General features: G+C 42.5%; 1 protein-coding gene across 9 annotated transcripts in view; it reads right to left on the bottom strand.

Moving 5' to 3' along the window:
- Nucleotides 1-1,648: 1,648 nt before the first annotated feature.
- The window catches only part of SYTL2 (synaptotagmin like 2), a 328,908-nt gene continuing 313,702 nt past the window's right edge, over nt 1,649-16,854 (bottom strand). For 8 of the 9 annotated variants that reach the window (XM_075266181.1, XM_075266178.1, XM_075266177.1 and 5 more), the window contains 10 exons: nt 14,773-14,811; nt 12,875-12,957; nt 9,296-9,415; nt 7,349-7,518; nt 6,353-6,455; nt 5,543-5,704; nt 4,670-4,748; nt 4,480-4,585; nt 4,126-4,331; nt 1,649-2,715 (listed from right to left, as the gene is read on the bottom strand). In XM_075266181.1, the coding sequence (XP_075122282.1) occupies nt 2,570-2,715; nt 4,126-4,331; nt 4,480-4,585; nt 4,670-4,748; nt 5,543-5,704; nt 6,353-6,455; nt 7,349-7,518; nt 9,296-9,415; nt 12,875-12,957; nt 14,773-14,811 (1,214 nt within the window). In that variant the 3' untranslated portion in view covers nt 1,649-2,569. The remainder of the gene's footprint in view (nt 2,716-4,125; nt 4,332-4,479; nt 4,586-4,669; nt 4,749-5,542; nt 5,705-6,352; nt 6,456-7,348; nt 7,519-9,295; nt 9,416-12,874; nt 12,958-14,772; nt 14,812-16,854) is intronic. The other variant, XM_075266180.1, reaches the window with a different exon arrangement.

The following is a 16,854-nucleotide window of genomic DNA, read 5'->3' as shown; positions in this document are numbered from 1 at the left end:
AGCGTTACAATAATCTTTAGTTCATAGAATGATGGAAATAATAGTAGCAGGAGAGGAGTGCGCTGATCCCATGACTGACAATGTGAGGACAGGGGCTGTGTTAGGCAAAACAGGAAGACTTAACATGCTCCAAGCTTCCCTTCATCATCGGCCTGGACCTGCATCCCCGCCCCGAGTGAGTGATGGCGATGCTTGTGAAGTTGTGCAGAATATGTTGGTGCTCTACAAGCAAGAAAAATAAAATTCTATAAGGAAGAGATGCAACTGAAACAATTGGGAAATGAATAGATGTGCACATCCCAGCAGCACATAGTACTGTATTTTAGGTGGAAAACATTGACCTCATGTGATGATGATACATGGACATAGCTGGGACAATGTTATAACGAGAGAGCTGGCAGAATACTCTATAGCCTTTATATCATGGCCGTAGTGATAAATGGACTCCATTATCATTCCCAGCACACAGAGGTGGTTGTGTCACATCCAAGCTTTCTTGACCATTAAATGTCTTTATTGCAGATGAACTTTAATGTGTTACGGGAAAATGAAAAATTACCAGGTTTCTCCCACAATTCAACACCCACAGCAGAATACAATGTGAAAACTACCCAGGACATGCGGTTGAGTCCTAGTCAGCCATGTTTTTTATGCCCCTTCGAAGATTTGTGTTTTTTTTTTTTTGGTTTTTAATCAACAACAGTCGATCCTCCTTTTGTCGCTGACATTCTTCTGAGAAGGTCTTTTTGAGTCTCTAGGTATAGGCTACATGTGATCAGGCCCTTACCCAACTATACCAGGGTTGTGCAGGGCTCCCTGGTAGATTCTCAAGGGATCTCAACTACCTAGCCACTTGGCTCCTAGGCCCAGGTTGTATATTCCTTGGCTCACTCTGCTGTGACAACCTATAATCGACTGAGTTTTGTTGAACTACATAATTTAGCTCTGCCAGTCTACATTGACTACGGGGAGCTGCCCCTAGAGGGCAGCAAACAGTGGCACTGTTCTCCCAATTACATCCTGGAGAATAGATTTGAATATTTTACCCATAATCCCCAGCGGAGCAGAAATGGAAATCAATTGGAGGTTTTTAACCCATTGATTTCAATGTGTTCTGGGAGCCTTTTTTTTTTTTTTTTTCAGTGCTGATTCTTACGCGAGTTATCGTGCCTGAATCAGTACAACTTTACTCCATGTGAATGGACCCTAAAAGAGGATACACATTAGAGCATGTGTATCTAGTAGGGTTTCCTCCAAATAAACAATTACTAATCAAATAAAAGATTAGATTTAAGAAAAAAAAAAAAAAGTAAAAAAAAAAGTAAAAAAAAAATTTTCTTTCAAAAACAGCAAGAAATATCTGGCATGGAATTTAATCATTTTATTGAGATAATTACATATATACATTCACATTCTAAATTTTTTTATTTCTTTTACATTTTCTTTGTACAAAACCCATAAACACAAGTACATATTTAGTTGACGTTTATGTTTTACATGTAAATACAGAAAAACAAATTTTAAACCTCAGTGATCGTTGGAATATCACTGTTCTTACCCACGTGGCAGTAAAAATTAAATATATTTATTTTTTATCTTTATTTACCATATTTTACACCATTTGTCCCCATTTTTTTTTTTGTAAAAAAAAAAAAGCTCACAAGTAGAAGAAACTTACAGAACCAAAAAAGAAAAAAAAATGCTTTGGTTTCGCGTCACCTCTCCCCTCATGACAGAAATGTTGATAGTCACACGTCAAAAATGAAGTCTGAGCTATTTAAATGATAGCAGCGTAAGTGTAGGGGGACACAATACAAAGGTGGACCATGAAAAGGGGTCTTAGCGATATCACGGCGACAAGATAACATTCAATGGAGCAAAGGAACAAAAGCAGCCATGAAGAAAGCAACGCACCTAAACCCCCTCTAGATGTCTGAAATATGGTGTCTCCAAAATACGATATGAGTTTTGTCTTGAAGTTGTCAATGGAGATGCCCAAATAACCAATATGTTGGAGTTTCCAAGCCATAGGAGTTTTTAGAATGTTGGAGTCCTGTGATGGGGGAATTAATGGACGTATCCAAAGTAAAGACACCTTAAAAGTCGAATTTCAAGATTGAGGCATTGTCCCAAGGTAGGCGATAAGAGTCTGATTGGCCGAGGATCGAACCACTGGAACCCCTACTGAACATGAGAGGTCCCATGTCCAAGGACATGCACACTGCTGAAGGACTAAAGGAAGTAGCCAAGTGCAGTGAGCCACCATGGATGGCTGACGAAGGACAAACCTTTTAATTGACAACTCTCTACTTCAAGAGAGTGATTTTCCGCTTCTACTCGTACCATAAAGCAATGGTCTAAAACACATCAAATGTACAATTGTCGAAGAATATTCTGTGCTCAAGTAAGACCACCATCTCAAACATGGAAAGATTGAGACCAGATGACAATCATGGCTTAAGAAACCATCTACAAAAAGGTTCAGGACGAAGCAAGTGAGGATTATCGTTATAAAAAGTGATCGCAGTGCCAGTACATTATAGAAGCATATATAATAATAATTTCTCATTTATTTAGAGAGCTTGGCCATCTTGAACATGCGTAAGGGCAGCATCCCTTCAATCCAGGTGTTGGGTGAAGCGATCATTTTTGACCACATTGTTGATTCTTCATGACTTGAGTCCATCCAGTCTACAACGGTTCCATAGCTTTTTCCTGGGAAAAAAAAATATAAAAATTGATTGTAAGTGATAACGTTATTTTGCTGCATCATGAGACTTACAAGAGGAACCATATTCCCTCACTAATATGAATGTTCTCATACCAGGTCTTTCACTTGGGAATAGGGTAAAGCCAATCTTGAGATTTCAGGATCGATTTTAAAATCCGATATCCGATCATTTTCCAGCTGATCGCGATCGTGAAATTTGCTCGATCACCAACCGGAATCTGATCTTTTCCAATCCCGATCACTCAACCTTAGTCAATGCTTCTCTATAGGAAAAGTCACTCTTAGGGTTGAGCCGATCTTGAGATTTCAAAATCAGTTTTCCGATCATTTTCATCACGATCGCGAAATTTGCTCGATCGCCGATCCAATCCCGATCGCTCAACCCTACTTGGGAAGTGACCATTCTGTCTCTATGGGACTGCCAAGGAAAGCCAAGTACTATACTCGACTATCTCCAATAATCCCATACAAATTGTATGTGGTATTGGTCCATTCCAAATGGAAACTTGAGACCCCCGGTCTCATTATTGATGAGCGTACCATAAATCCCCAGTGATGGATTGTTTGTCGGGGACAACTCTTAATTCGGTTATACATAGCATGGGTGAAAGGAGGAAGTACACACCAGCTACAAGTCTCTGATATCTGGATTAAAGGGGTAGACTCCTGAAAATATCTTTCCATATATCCAGTTAGGACATAAGAAATTCAACTGCAATTTGCCATTGTTCTCGCCAATAAGGATGTTGCTACACCATGTAGTCCTGGCTGAACAACGGATCCCCAGCTGCTGATGTTTTTCCATGACTGATTATAGCTTGATAACCTGTTCCCCACTACTCAGTTTTGTAAAGAAACCTGTAAAACCATGTGGCCCATAACAGGCAAACAAGCAGTAATAATATCTTTCGAAAATACCGGTGTACGACCAAATCTCCACGCCAGCTTTACGAGCGCTCCCATTGAAGTGAATGGGAAGTGTTTGGGAGCCTTCCGCAGCGCTCGCGTGTACGGCTGTGAATGAGGATTTTTACAAGCCCGGCGTTACTCCGTGTGAAGGCAGTCTAAGGCCCCATGCCCATCTGATCTATACATCGGCCAGGTTTCCCAGCCCAAGCGCACCCAGGAGAGTGGATCTCCTTGCATCATAGATCTTGTATGATGATAGTAGTCCCTGCCTCCTTGTGGCTCTACTGTCCGTACTCTATACAGTAAGGGACAGTGAAGCTGTGGACACGTAGTGACTCCCAGCATCACTGTAATGCAGTCTCCTGACTGGCTTCAGTCTGGATTTTATAACCCAGATTCCCTCATATGCAAGGGCCATATGCTGTGTATTAGGTGCAATCCCACCCACCCCCGTATACTATCATGTCTGGTATTCCTGATCTTACCTGTTCCGAGTCCTAATCTTAAGCCTCCCAAGAAGTGATTGGACAGTTTATTATGGTCCCACACTGTCAGCTCTACACAGGCTTCTTTCAGGTCTTCTTCCTTGAACCCATCATAAACCATTGTATGGTTAAAGATGGGATTCGGAGTTTTGTCCACGGTTCTCGTTTTCTGTCGGCTTTTCCTGCTGGTGTCTGGCAGGATCGTACTGCAAAGAGAAGGTTGAAAACCAAAATGTTGGAGACCACTATTCTTGGGAATTTACATTTATGGGGTAAGTTACTTTAAAAGGACGTTAAAAATATTGCTGGAGATCCCTTGACCCTAAGCTTGGACAAGAAGTGAAGCATAATTACCATTTTACAAAGGAGTTGATCTTGTTTTCGCGAAGCATCGGCAGCTGGATACACTCCTTGATCCAGATGTGCACTTCTCCAGTCGTGTTTGGCTTTTTACCAACCTCTGGGACAAGATTATTAATATATGTTAATATTATGTATCACAGAAAAACATGGATAGATGGGAAATGGTAATATCAGTAAATACCATGGGGTGACACTGGAATATACTTCAGAGACAGCTTCATCTCTCCTCTGTTCTCTAGCCCAAGACCAGATGCCGGAGTCTAGAATGGATGGGATACTATAGTATAGTAATATATACATAAGCCACAGTATACAGAAGATGCATGTTATAAATAGGGTATGTTCAGGAGACAAATTTTGCTTCAAATTCCAGAAGAGATCAAAGAGGAACACTGCTTAATTTGAAGTCAGACTATTGCAATTTACAACTATGTACACAGTCCAGTCACATTACTGTGACCACCACCTACTATTGACGTCAACGTTAAATAACCAATGGCAGAAGGCACGTGTCATCAGCCATATGGGTGCACTCATCATTGTGGAAGGCACGATGGATCAACACAAGTATGCATCTATCCTTGCGGACCATGTTCACCCCTACATGCGAATTGTTTTTCCTCAGGATGATGGCATCTACCAGCAGGACAATGCGACGTGTCATAAAGCTCGCAGTGTACGTGCGTGGTTCGAGGAGCACCAGGATGAGTTTACCGTACTCCCTTGGCCAACAAATTCCCCGGACTTGAACCCAATCGAGAATCTGTGGGACCACCTCAATCGGGTTGTTTGCACCATGGATGCTCAACCGCGTAACTAGCACAGCTGGCCATGGCACTGGAGATGGCATGGCTCAATATCCCAGAACATCCCCTCTCTTCCTGCACATCTTGCAGCGGTCCGCTCTGCCGAAGGTGGTTATTCTGGATTTTGACAGGTGGTCCCATTAATGTGACTGGACTGTGTACTAGGGCAGAGGAAATATGTACACAAGAACAATTCAATCATGTATGGAAGGAGCCAAGGCTAAAGACAAGTACAAGCAACTACTTACTCGAGCCTCAAGTTGGTACCAATTCCTCTGAGTATTCCTCCAATCCCACATTGCTAAATTCAGGTTGACTTCACCCAAGAAACTGTTTCGGCCAAGGGCATCGTGGTGCCACACAGACAAGTTCAACGTCTGAGTCTGAAGAGATTGTTTGGGGATTTTATACTGGAGAAAAGAGACAAAGAAAGAGCAAGTTAGTTCTACCACTGAGAAGAAATACCAGCACATTTATTAAACCCTGTGTCATAGCAAAAGGCTAACAGGTCACATCTATTACGCATATAATAAACCTTGGGGCATAGCAATGTTTGAGAGTAGTGGGGTATGTACCCAAGGTGCTGGGTGCCGGGACATCCACTTTGCTTTGGCAAAAGCATGCAAATTGAGGACATTTCTATTTTAACAGTGAATGAATGCTACACAAAGTGCATAAAGGAAGATTTTTTGTTGTAACCAGAAAACATGAGGGAGTGCCACTCAGAGTGCACAAGCATGCAGTCTGTCTGAAGCGTCCCCTATCCAAAGCTAAGAGAGACCCAGTCTTGCTCCCGACTTCCACCTGGGCTCTAACCCCAGTGTCCACCAAGGAATCAACAGCTAAAGGTGGCGCGGACAGGGTTGCATGAGAGAAGGGAACCAATATTGCCGTACGACTCTCCCTCTAGACTTTGGAAGAGCCCCAAAAGACAATCCACATTCCTTGATCCAACAATCATAGGTAATGAAAGTGTTGGAAGTTCACCAGTACAGAAAAAAAAGTCACAACAAAGGCACTAAACATGTTATTTCATTGTCGCTATGGTGGTTTCTTACCCTCAGAATTTCATTGTACACGGGATTCAGCGTCTTTTTCTTCACTGCGGTCTTCCTTTTCCCCATTTTTGCTTTTTCTGGAAGCAAATAAGCCTTCACATACCTGCAACAGAAAGCAAACATGTATGGCGGTTTCTTCTCTTTTGTAGGTTACCTACAGCAGTTATGGGACTTGGGGTATTTCCAGTTTGAGGCTTCAATGGCCAGATCAACCATATCAATTACTACAGAGTCAATTAAAAAAAAATAAAAAATGTTCAATTTGTTGATTGACTTATTTGGGGGGGGGGGGGGTTGGCACATGACAGAATCTATTAGGGCTTGTTCACATGGGACAAGAGGGGATGGATTTTGATGCCGAATCCACCTCAAAATCCGTCCCCCTCACAATGGAGGTCTATATAGACCGCTAACGTTCTTTTTTGCTCTACAGGTGTGTTTCCGCTCGCGCAAAAAAGATGCAGGCTGCCCTTCAGGCGGATTCCGCGGCCGATTCAGCCATGGCAGCCACCTCGCAACAACATCCTCCAGACTAGGCCCATTCATTTGGACCTACTCCAAGGCAGGAAGCCACAACAGGCACATTTTGGTCCTATTCTGATGCGGCTTCCCGCCCAAAATTAGGACCAAAATACATGGTCACTAGCCCCGTATGAACTAGCCCTTAATGTTGCCTTGGCATGTCACCACAGAAAGTGAAGAGAAATCTGATGCAAATGTCCACCGTTCCTCTTAGATTTTGGGCCCATTCATACTTTGGAAAATTGTCGGGCCAAAGCATCCACGATTCTCTTTGATCACCATCCAACCCATTTTTCCCCAAAAGTGGTCGCTACCGATTTAGAAAATGAACATTTAACATACAACCAAGTGCCAAAAAAGCGTCTCTAGTGTGCCAAAAACCCAGTGTGAGAAATTTGATAACTTTCCCTCAATGATTATCTAGTTTTATCATACATGTTTAGACTATAAAGCAACATTACTTATTGCACTCACGGGTCAGAACGCTGCTTCTTAACTTCTGCTGCAGCCAGGTCTCTGCACTGGTAGATAAAGATGTGGAATTCCTTCAGCTGCTCAACGTAGTCGATGGCAAATTCTATGGCGCCTTTAATGTCCACATTGCCAAAGTCACCGCTGTACACACTCATGACACTGCCACTGACCTGGAAACACGATCATTTGTAGTAAACAAAACACAAGACCAAACAAGCATTATATAGTATATACTGCAGAAAGGTGACCGAGTATACAGAGTGCCAAATCATGAGACATACAATTGGCCCACATAAAAATAAATCTTAGTTAAAAGTTTACCTCCAGACTTATATATATATATATATATATAAAAATTTTGACTCCCCACTTTCTAAACCTCATAACTTTATTTTTCCGTTCAGTCATGAGGGCTTAATGGTTGCAGGACAAATTGTTCTTAATAATGATTAGGGGTTAGCGATCGGGAAAGATCGGACCCCGATCGGCGATCGAGTAAATTTCACGATCGGGAACGGCTGGAAAATGATCGAAAATCGGATTTTAAAAATGATCCTGAAATCTCAAGATTGGTTCAACCCTAAAAATGATACCATTATTATTCTGTACAATGTACTGGGAAGCTGGAAAAAAAATCATAATGAAGTGGAATTGGAGAAAAACTGCATTTGTGCGACTTTGTTAGGGGATTCGTTTTTATGGCATTAACTCTGCAGCTATATCCCAGCTGTGGACAGTGCTGTTTTGATCTGGTTGGATCTCATCAGCACAGCGTAGGGAAAACTGGTTTGGCTGAAATGAGAGACTATAGACCATAGTCTGGGGATATCATCACTCCTTGAGGAGAGAGCACCTTTGCAGGTGTATGGAGACTTGCAAAGCCATTTTGGCTCCACTGGGGGATTATGGGAAATATGCAAATCTGTTTTCCAGGATGTAATTAGGAAAAACAATGCCTCTGCTTTCTGCCCTCTAGTGGAGCAAAAATGGCCTGCAAAGCTCCTTGTCTTCATTCTGACTGTTTGTTTACATTATCTAAGTTTTCAGCCTCTCACATACAACTCTATGGAGCAAGGAGGGCTGAGCAGAATTCTCCAGCCAGCTGGTTAATTGATTTATTGCCTCATTCTGTGTATTATCAGCTTCTTATCTACAACCTAATCGTGTAAAAAAAAAAGCAAAGAACATCAGAGAGTAACAGCAGCAATTGTTTGAGTTTCCTTTCTATCCCCCTCCCCTCTTTATAGACTGTATCTGCCTGAAAAGTGAATAAGGAAAACAGAATAAGATATTACAAAGTGTCTTATTTTCACCTGTATTATTCATTTACGGAAAGTGGTTTAAAACTGGAGATTCACTTTAAGTCGAACATCCTCTTCAGATCAGGTGGGCTGAATATATTTATTTAGATATTATAATCTTAATAAGGGATTTCTGGCCCCAAATAGTGTTTTCATGCTGATGACCTATCCACAGGTCATGTGCAAGGGGTCTAACTGATCCATGTATCCATAATTTTTTTGGAATATGTTTTATTCCGGTCAGTTTTCACTGGCCTGAGTTGCCCAATGAAGTCAAGCGCCTTGGCCCTTAAGAGCAGGGGTATAACATAGTTCACAACTTATTATACGGGTTCTCTTGGATTTTTGAGATGGGAGACATCAATGAAATACTTCTATACAATGCATGCAACAGTTAATACAAGGTTACATTACGTATAATTAATACTGGTTATACAAAGCATTGATATATATAGCACAATATTACAGAAGTATTGTAATAAATTCATGCAGTCTATAATAAAATACATATTCCTACCATCATGCAATACAATTCTCCTACACGTCTGTATCATTATTAATGGATTATGACATACAAGATAACGATTAATTCCAGAAGCACAGAGACATGTAGATTAGTGGAAGCACAGAGTTACGCTTTACATACAGAAGACATTGACGCCATGCCAGACGAGCCACTAAGATTGGTTAGAGAGCTCGGGCTCTTCTTGTGTCTGCCAATCTGAAAACTGCTTTCTGATGCGGAGTCTGTCTCTCTGCCATCAGTCTAAAAGACATCACATGAAACAGTCACTGGACATATTCATCAACAAGGCAGGTTATAAAGGTGAACATGGTGGGCTTCCTGTAGCCCGACTAGTCCATAGGGCCATTAGTATTATCATACCATAGACGTTTCAGAAAAATATGTTTAAGACATGCAATACATGCACAGAGAGATATGTAAAGCCAATGCAAACAATGAAGGATTTCTGCACATGTGTTAGGCCTTCATTTAGTCAGGGAGAAACATAGACTTGTATACAAAAAGGAAAGATGGTGGATTATATAGTTCTCGACAATCGGATTGTCCGGTATCAATTTCTAGGATCGGCAAGTCAATCATTAACAAATCACTTAGGACTTTGTGTAAGGCTAAGGGTTTATGGTGTTGTCTGCAAGATACAGTAACATCACCTCTTTAGTCGAAGGCAATGTGGTATGGCTCCCAAGTTGTGGAAACTAGGGTTGAGCGATCGGGTTCGGAAAAGATCGGATTCCGATCGGCGATCGAGTAAATTTCACAATCTCGTTCGGAATTCTGATCCCGTTCTTTTACGGCGGGATCGAGGTCAGAGGTTCTCTTAAGATCGGCTCAACCCTATTCATGTATATATCATTAATAGGATTCAGCGATCGGTATTGGGAAAGATCAGATCCCGATCGGCAATCGAGTAAATTTCACGATGTGGATCGGCTGGAAAATTATCAGAAATCAGATTTTAAAATCAATCCTGAAATGTCAAGATCGGCTCAACCCTAGTAAAAACTCAAGATTTTTGGGAAGCTAGCAAAAAGTCTCAACTGGACATCCAACCATTGCAAAAGTGATCAATATCTTGGATAGTCCAATAATAGGAAATGCTTAACTTCTCTTGATACGAAAACTTTGCGGTTGTTCCATATTCATGGTAACTCATGGTCTTACAAATGTAATAACATTTTTCCGAGTTTTAGAGATTTTCTCCAATCATCTTAGTGGTGAAAGTCTTTGGTCTTGATTGGTTGCCAATGCCAATATATGGTGAGGGACTTGACAGAAACCCACCGATGATGTCCTTATTGTGGACAGGTTATCAAGCAAGTGCACTACATGTATGAGAAGATAACCCGGCCACAATAAGGACATCACGACTGGTTATCAGGAGGGCACTACATGTATGAGAAGATAACCTGACCACAATAAGGACATCATGGCTGGTTATCAGGAGGACACTACATGTATGAGAAGATAACATAACCACAATAAGGACATCATGGCTGGTTATCAGGAGGGCACTACATGTATGAGAAGATAACCTGACCACAATAAGGACATCATGGCTGGTTATCAGGAGGACACTACATGTATGAGAAAATAACCAGACCACAATAAGGACATCATGGCTGGTTATCAGGAGGACACTACATTTATGAGAAGATAACCCGGACACAATAAGGACATCATGACTGGTTATCAGGAGGACACTACATGTATGAGAAGATAACCAGACCACAATAAGGACATCATGACTGGTTATCAGGAGGACACTACATGTATGAGAAGATAACCTGACCACAATAAGGACATCATGGCTGGGAGTCTCAGACCATAGAAGATTCCTGAATTTGTGATCGTATCCAACTGTAACCGATCAAGACAAAAAAGTGGTCACCACTGAGATGGTTACAGATTTTTTTTTTTTTAAACTATGCAAAATTTTTAAATGCATATATTTGCAAAAATGTTTAACTTAATTTTCTACAAATCTAAATATGGCTTAGTTCATAGGAAAACTTCTTTAAGGTTAGTAGAACTTGCAGGCAACACATGCACCTTACATGACAACACTAAAGCAACTTTGAAAAGATTCCTGATGAAAAACTTTCTATAATTTTGTGTGTACAAATCAACTCTATGTTGTCAGATCCTGTAGTCATATAGTCCCATCTGTCTCTTGCTATCCCCAAGATATGCCACCAGTGTCCAATTACCCCGCTAAGTGTTTCAATGTATTTTAACTGTAAAGTCTGCAGCAAAAATGTGCAACAAATCTGAACTTTGTCATCCCACCCTAAGGCTAAATGTGGAAAAGCTGTGTTTTGTTGCAGATTTTGCTTTGGTTTTTGAGCCAAAGTGAAGAGCATCTTCAAAAGGAATGGGAAATCTATAGGAAGCTTATACTTCTCCCTTCTGCCAAATCCACTCCTGGCCCTCACTCAAAAAAAAAAAAAAAAATACAGCAAAATCTGTGTGGCCTCAATCTAATAATCACTCTGCATGTTTTCTCCTTGTGAATCATTGCTGAACTTTCTGAGACATTACCATTTATGTCAATATGCAAATAAACTCTTTCGAGCTATGAGGATGCTGCCATTGCTCCAAAGAGCTCATTTGCATATTGATAAAAACAGCGCTCTCTCAGCAATGGAGGTGGCGATTCACAAGGGAAAAACAGGTAACTAATTCTGGTCACCCTAACCTATCTATCTGCAGAACTGGGTTGATATTGGTGTTTATGGTGACCCCAACCAATTTATCTGGGGGGTTGGGATGATATGCTGGTTCTGGCGACACTAACCTATCTATCTGCAGGACTGGGGTGATAGATAGGTTAGTGTCACCAGAACCAGCATATCACCCCAGCCCTGCAGATAGATAGGTTAGTGTCACCAGAACCAGCATATCTGCAGGGCTGGGGTGATATGCTGGTTCTGGTGACACTAACCTATCTATCTGCAGGGCTGGGGTGATATGCTGGTTCTGGTGACACTAACCTATCTATCTGCAGGGCTGGGGTGATATGCTGGTTCTGGTGACAGTAACCTATCTATCTGCAGGGCTGGGGTGATATGCTGGTTCTGGTGACAGTAACCTATCTATCTGCAGGGCTGGGGTGATATGCTGGTTCTGGTGACAGTAACCTATCTGCAGGGCTGGGGTGATATGCTGGTTCTGGTGACAGTAACCTATCTATCTGCAGGGCTGGGGTGATATGCTGGGTCTGGTGACAGTAACCTATCTATCTGCAGGGCTGGGGTGATATGCTGGTTCTGGTGAAAGTAACCTATCTATCTGCAGGGCTGGGGTGATATGCTGGTTCTGGTGACAGTAACCTATCTATCTGCAGAGATGAGTTGATATTGTGCTGATTCTCTTGACACATTCCCTTTATAAGTGATCTTTTGTCAGCGACAATCCATTTATAAATGCAGCCCCCGGGGCGATCAGCTGATCTGTCTAGTTCCTTCCTGCAAACAGCTGAATATTGTTGAGGTAGCTGCAGCTAGCCAAACATATTCCCTTCAGCCGCTGATTGGGGGGTCCTCTCTATGAAGTTCACATTTTCTAATAGGGCATTGATACAGGGGATATCTCCATAAGACAATCCCTTTAGATACAAGTGAATGTTTAGACTAGCCCTATAAACCCAATATAAACGGTCTAAGGATACGACTGGTAAATGTACAGAACGCCAGCACTTACTTCGTCTTGAAGGAAGGTCGGTACAGACTGACTCATCCGCTTGAATTTTTCTGCATTCTCAGGGAAGGAGTTCTCCGTAGGAGCTAAAAATCACAAAATGTTATTCAGTGATGCGTCTGACACCTAACATAGGCTTCATCCAGATTATCACCGCGGACTCATCATATCCTATTCATTAGAGCGTTCCCTCCTCTTATCTAAATGATAATAGAAGTGAAGACACCATCATATTAAAGACATTTTCCACATTTGGTCGTCTTTAATAAATTCGGAATTGGGTCTATGAGCGGAGAGTCACAGGGTTTCCAGATCGTAGTCCACAGCCGTCTCGACAGTGATCTTTTTTATACAAAACACCATTACTTATAAGGGCAAGGGCATATTGCAAAAACGGGTAGCATTTTTTAAGCAGATTTTCCAGGTCCATACAGTGTGCTGGAATAAGATCCTATAATGTGCAATTCGTTGAAGGTTACTCAGCTCGGGCCCGTGTAATACGGTTACATTTTGCCCCCCTCTAGCTCAGCCCCTTATGGGGTTGCGGGTCAGTATAATCTGTGGAGAGTCCTGGTGGAAAGTGTTCAATTTCCTTGAAGCACCGACATAGAAGAAATTAAAGGGAAAGCATCGACAGGAAGTGACCTATTGTCTAAATATCACGTTTTATTTTTTTTTTAGTAATTTTTGGTGAATTTTCCATATTCTCTAGATTAAAGAAAAATTAAACGAAACTAAAGATCTATCTTACAATTCCACCTCTTGCCACTAATCTTATGGTAAGTTCACACAGGGTTTTTGGTCAGGATTTTGAGGCTGTATCCGCCTCAAAATCCTTGAAATCAATGGGAGCTGGCCTGGCGACACCCAACTGAAGACGCTCCCTCCCGACTAGGCCCATTCATTTGACCATCCAGTCGCAGCTTCCCGTATTTTGGCCGCCTCATGTGAACTTACCCTTAGAATAGTCTGACTTCCTGTCTCCTAGACATGGACCATGGGGCCCAGTGCCGTAACTACCGGGGTAGCAGCTCCCACAGGGCCCAGGACATTAGGGGCCCGGTGACAGTGGCTACCACTGCATTTTTTTTTTCTTAGTAGGCCGTTACCGGCTGGAGTTACTCCAGCCGGTAACGGGCCCTATTTAATTACTGATCCTGGTACGGGCTGGGATCTGTAAGTGACGCCGCGGGCCCCACATGTACTATTATCTATTATACTCAGGGGTCTTTTCAGACCCCCAAGTATAATGATCAGAGGTCCGGGAGAGGTAAGAGAACATAAACATTGTTACTTACCTCTCCACACAGGCATCAGGATTAGTTGTATGACATCCCTGGCGTCACTTGACCGGGACCTGTGTCCCGGGTCATGTGACGTACGTATGTCATTAAAGATGGCCGACACCACCAAAGACTGCAGCGATGCCGGGGATAGGTATGTAACAGTGGTTTTTTATATTTGTATACCCCCAGATCTCCAATTATTATACTCTGGGGGACACTATGGGGCACAATACTGTGTGCAGGGGCCACTATGGGACATAATACTGTGTGCAGGGACCACTACGGGACATAATACTGTGTGCAGGGGCCACTATGGGACATAATACTGTGTGAAGGGGCCACTATTGACAATACTCTGTGCAGGGGCCAAATTAAAAAAAAAAAAATGCTCAAAGAATTCTTTAAAAATAGGTTTAACAAAAAACGGGGAAAAAAACCCAATTCTTTCAATTCCATCAATTGGTTAACACAGGACAAGTCCTGCAGGATGAGACTCTCTTTGTAAAATACTCTCTGCAATTGGTAAGGAATGACAATGGGTTTCCTAATCTGGGTCCATTAGAAAAAGGACACCAGACAGCAATTATAGTATCATCACCACTGAGCACCACTTACCTAGCGGCTCTTCCCTTTGGTTGTTCAGTTTGCTTTCATCTGCCCAGGAAAAAGCAAAAGAATAAGAAATCTGTACAAGCTACTATAATAAAACCTGAACCCGTTACTGAAAGGGACAAATGTTAGAATTAGGTTATCACACGGGGCAAAAACACACAAGCCTGTTAGTACAACATAAAGTTTCATTATAGGGGACTCCTCCACAAGGATGTCCACTGCAGCCCAGTATTACTGGAAGATTCCATGACAAGGTCAGGCATACCGGTGATCGGGGACTTACCTTCTCCAGTTAAACAGTTATTTCTATTCTAAGACCGGGAAAAATCATTAAGGTTCAAGGGTCATTAACTTCAGTGTATGCATGGTCTAGAAGACTCTGCACACTGAAAGGTGGCCTGCAAAGAGTCTCCTGTTCCAAAATGATGAGGTGCAATGCTCAGGGCAGGGTACGCTTGTCAAGACTGACCTTTTGGACACCAGTTTTGAGCCTGTCCACCTCCATTCCACTCACAATGTAAATTTTTTCCCCATCAGCATGTTTTTGTAAAATGTGATGAAATCCACGCAAACACAGGGAGAACATACAACTCCTTGCAAATGTTGTTCCTGGCAGGATTCGAACCCAGGACTCTACCACTGAGCCACCGTGTTACCCCCACCTCCATTCACTTCTATGGGGCTGCAGGCATTGCTAGAGATTACAGTAACGGCAGACCTATAGAAGTGAATGGAGCGCTGGTTACACACGTGCACAAGCATTTCATTTACAAGGAGGCCTTAGCGGGACTTTCGGTCCCCCACCCGCCCCAATTCTGGGGGCCCCAGGGATTGGGCTCCCAGCAATCCAACACTTATCCCAGGTCCCGCGAATAAAGAATAATTGTCCATAATGGGACAATCCATTCAAGGGATCGATGGGGGTGTGTGACGGAGACCCCTGCCAGTCCTGAGAACAGTGAGGTTTTACCCATTGTGTATTCAGGTGGGCTAACTGTAGGCATGCCCCTGGTTAAACGAGATTCAACTCTTCTTCCATTCACTTCAAAGCGAGCAGTGGAGATAGCCGAGTGGCCATCAGCAGCGCCCCCCACCAAAGTGAATGGGTGCAGAGACGCGTCCTGTCCAGCAGAGGCACACCTACATTCAGCTGTGCTGCAGTCAGCCCGAAGATTTGGGGGGGGGGGGGGGGGATACCCTTCATTCTCAGGATCAGTGGGAGTCTGTGGTCACCGGTCAACTGTAGAAATTTTTAATATTATTTATTAATTAAATAATATTTTAGTCACATCTCTTCATGTGCCATAAATGTAAGTCTGGCATAGATTTGATCTATAATTTATTCCAGTTTCAGAAAGTGATGTGTGGAACTAAAACAATTCAAAGTTGCAAATTTTTACCTAAAAATGTGCATTTTTTTTTTTTTTTTTTTTAAGTGCCAGTTTAGTTCTAACGGCACAAAGAAGTGCGGCAAAACTGGCAGGAACTAGAACTGAATTTCCCATGCAAGTAGAATTTATTTATTTTTTTTAAACACACTCCTTCCCCTTAAGGGATCAGCTCTGTCAATATGAGGAGTGACATTCAAAAGCAATTCACTGATATGCTCAGTAAAATTACCGATATGGAATTTGTTGTATGCAACCTGCTTTATAGGGTGTAATGATGAACCGACCTGCGTTGGTGTGGCGGGGCCACTACACAGTGTATAGAGCCAGAAGCAGAGACCGTTCCAGGGTACTGCTACTAAGCTACCATTCATGCGAATCTACCAGCATTGGTGCGGCGCGGCCACTACACAGTGTACAGAGCCAGAAGCAGAGACCGTTCCAGGGTACTGCCACTAAGCTACCATTCATGTGAGCGTGAGTCTACCAGCATTGGTGCGGCACGGCCACTACACAGTGTACAGAACCAGACAGTTCCTTACACTATATAGTGTCTGTGCCACAGTGCAGCCACTAAGCTTCCATTCAGGTGAATGTAAGGAGACAATGGTGCGGCCTGGCCACTACACAGTGTACAGAGCCATCTGCTTCTTGCTCCATACACCGAGCAGGTTCCCTACAGCGGTCATATCTTCCC

This window comes from Leptodactylus fuscus, chromosome 2, assembly GCF_031893055.1.
Source record: "Leptodactylus fuscus isolate aLepFus1 chromosome 2, aLepFus1.hap2, whole genome shotgun sequence".
Lineage (NCBI taxonomy): Eukaryota > Metazoa > Chordata > Amphibia > Anura > Leptodactylidae > Leptodactylus > Leptodactylus fuscus.
The sequence above is the reverse complement of the archived record's forward strand: the minus strand, read 5'-3'. Positions and strand labels throughout refer to the sequence as shown.